Here is a 2,500-nt window from a genome sequence, read left to right on the forward strand (position 1 = left end):
AATAGGACAAGCCGGTGACAATGGTGCGGAAATGCTATGTGTGCGCAGGATTTGGAGTCAAACCAAAGAAACACATTTCCAGACACTTTTTTTTTGCTGTATCACTGAAATATATCTTTTCATTAAGGGAATCCCATATCCTAACCTTCTGGCCACTCGGTTATAGACTCGTTTTGTAGAGTGAGTGGGATGAAGGTCACATCAACCGTGCTTTTCCCTCTCATTCATCAACTTTTTGTTTAAAGTGTCTCCAGGCTGCAGCGTAGCATTCATGAGAAGTCTTCTTCCTCTCCATTATCTCAGTTTGTAGTAACTACCTTACTAGCTTATTAATAACTACCTTACTACCTTACTAACAGAAGTTTGTAGTAACTACCTTACTACCTTATTAACAGAGGTTTGTAGTAACTACCTTACTACCTTATTAACAGAGGTTTGTAGTAACTACTACCTTATTAACAGAGGTTTGTAGTAACTACCTTACTACTTTATTAACAGAGGTTTGTAGTAACTACCTTACTACCTTATTAACAGAGGTTTGTAGTAACTACCTTACTACCTTATTAACAGAGGTTTGTAGTAACTACCTTACTACCTTATTAACAGAGGTTTGTAGTAACTACCTTACTACCTTATTAACAGAGGTTTGTAGTAACTACCTTACTACCTTATTAACAGAGGTTTGTAGTAACTACCTTACTAGCTTATTAACAGAGGTTTGTAGTAACTACCTTACTAGCTTATTAACAGAGGTTTGTAGTAACTACCTTACTACCTTATTAACAGAGGTTTGTAGTAACTACCTTACTACCTTATTAACAGAGGTTTGTAGTAACTACCTTACTACCTTATTAACAGAGGTTTGTAGTAACTACCTTACTACCCTATTAACAGAGGTTGATTCCTATTCAAATGAGGGATCCTAGTAAGTTAATACATTCCCCCAAAAATGTAACTGTTATCAGTGCACTCAATGGACTCAATTCAACTCATTGAGAAGCTTGTGTTGCCATGTTTGCCTTTCAGCTACAGCAAGAGATGTGAAGACTTTTGCAAAAAGGTTTTTCATTTTAAATACATAATTAAAATGTTATAGAAATGTTCTTTCAGGGCGCTTAGGTGGCGTAGCGGGTTAAGCGTTGACCATGTAACCGCAGGGTCCCCCGGTTCGATTCCGGCCGGGGACATATCCTGCATGTCATCCCTCCTCTCTCTCACCCATCCTTCCTGTCTAAATCTCTACTGTATCTGTCAATAAAGAATACATTTTTTTTTTTTAAAGGTTCTTTCACTTGCACAAAATGTCCAGTAGGCTGTATTGAGTGTACGTACAACCAAACTGACCACAGAAAGCAGTGCAGTAAGGGGAGGCTGGTGGAGGACAGACTCGTTTTTTTAACGCATGGAATGGAATGAGGAAGGGTATCCAACACACACATATAGATACCATTCTTCATTCTAGTCCATGCGTTACACTGAGCCTGTCCTCCGATTTCAACCTCCACCAGCCTCTCCTGAGTGAGGTGTGGTGAACTACCTTGCGGAAGTAAAGTGCTGCTCTGCAGTTCTGGGCTCAGAGCCAGCAGTGGTGGATAGATACATCTCCTGCTATAGGCTTCCATAGGATGTAGGCCCCATTCACCATCAAAACTGACATTGATAAATAGTTGCGGAGAAAATTGGCTGTCCACCCCCATAAACCACTCGAGGATATGTACTTAGGAGAGGGTTGTCCTCTTCATTATTGGTTGGTGGGCCGATTTTATAATTCATGTAACCGTGTAACGTCAAGCAGGACTATTTGATCTGATTTACCTTCAGACAATATCGCTTATCGACATTTCCCTCTCTCTCCCTCTCTCTGTTTCTCTCAAACCTGGTACACACCTTGAGCATAAGCACCAGCAGTGCACTTAGGGTCATGGGTATAGGCAGGTGGAGGTAGAAATTGGAGGACGGGGTCATTGTAATGCATGGAACAGAATATGGAATTGTAATCCTCATTCCATTCCATGCATTACAATGAGCCCATCCTCCAATGTCTACCTCCACCAGCCTCCGCTGACATGCATGATAACGCTCAGCTTCACTTTTGATGAGCCACTATGCATAATGAATGTATGTACAACATGTATTGTTGTCACAGTTCCATCTGGACACTACGGGGCGGAGAGCAACTCTCTAACTCAGGCACAACAGGTGCATCCTATTATTGTTATTATGACCGTCCTATTTAAGTTCCAGTAAGGTAGGTTGACTCTGGAAAAATAGTTATTTTAACCTTGATTACAACTATTTAGTTATTTTCAGAGGTAGTCTTTTTCGGTAAAATGTTAGTTGAAATAGGGTGATATTCTGGGCCAGATACTAACTAGTCGTGATATGACCTGAGCTGGCCGCTATTGGGGTCTATGTGCTGCTGTCTTTCAAGCTGAACAAATGATCCAAATGAGTTTAGTGACATGTTGATGTTACCGCATTTTCAAACAGCTTGTAAATC

At 40.6% G+C, this 2,500-nt stretch overlaps 1 protein-coding gene across 1 annotated transcript in view; it reads left to right on the forward strand.

The window, feature by feature from the left end:
* Positions 1-1,301: 1,301 nt before the first annotated feature.
* The window catches only part of LOC308175283 (layilin-like), a gene marked incomplete at both ends in the record, with an annotated part of 9,821 nt that continues 8,622 nt past the window's right edge, over positions 1,302-2,500 (forward strand). Inside the window, one exon of the mRNA XM_080550978.1 lies at positions 1,302-1,308. Within this exon, the coding sequence (XP_080407104.1) occupies positions 1,302-1,308 (7 nt within the window). The remainder of the gene's footprint in view (positions 1,309-2,500) is intronic.

Source organism: Nansenia antarctica (genome assembly GCF_963989245.1).
Source record: "Nansenia antarctica genome assembly, contig: SCAFFOLD_177, whole genome shotgun sequence".
Classification (NCBI taxonomy): domain Eukaryota; kingdom Metazoa; phylum Chordata; class Actinopteri; order Argentiniformes; family Microstomatidae; genus Nansenia; species Nansenia antarctica.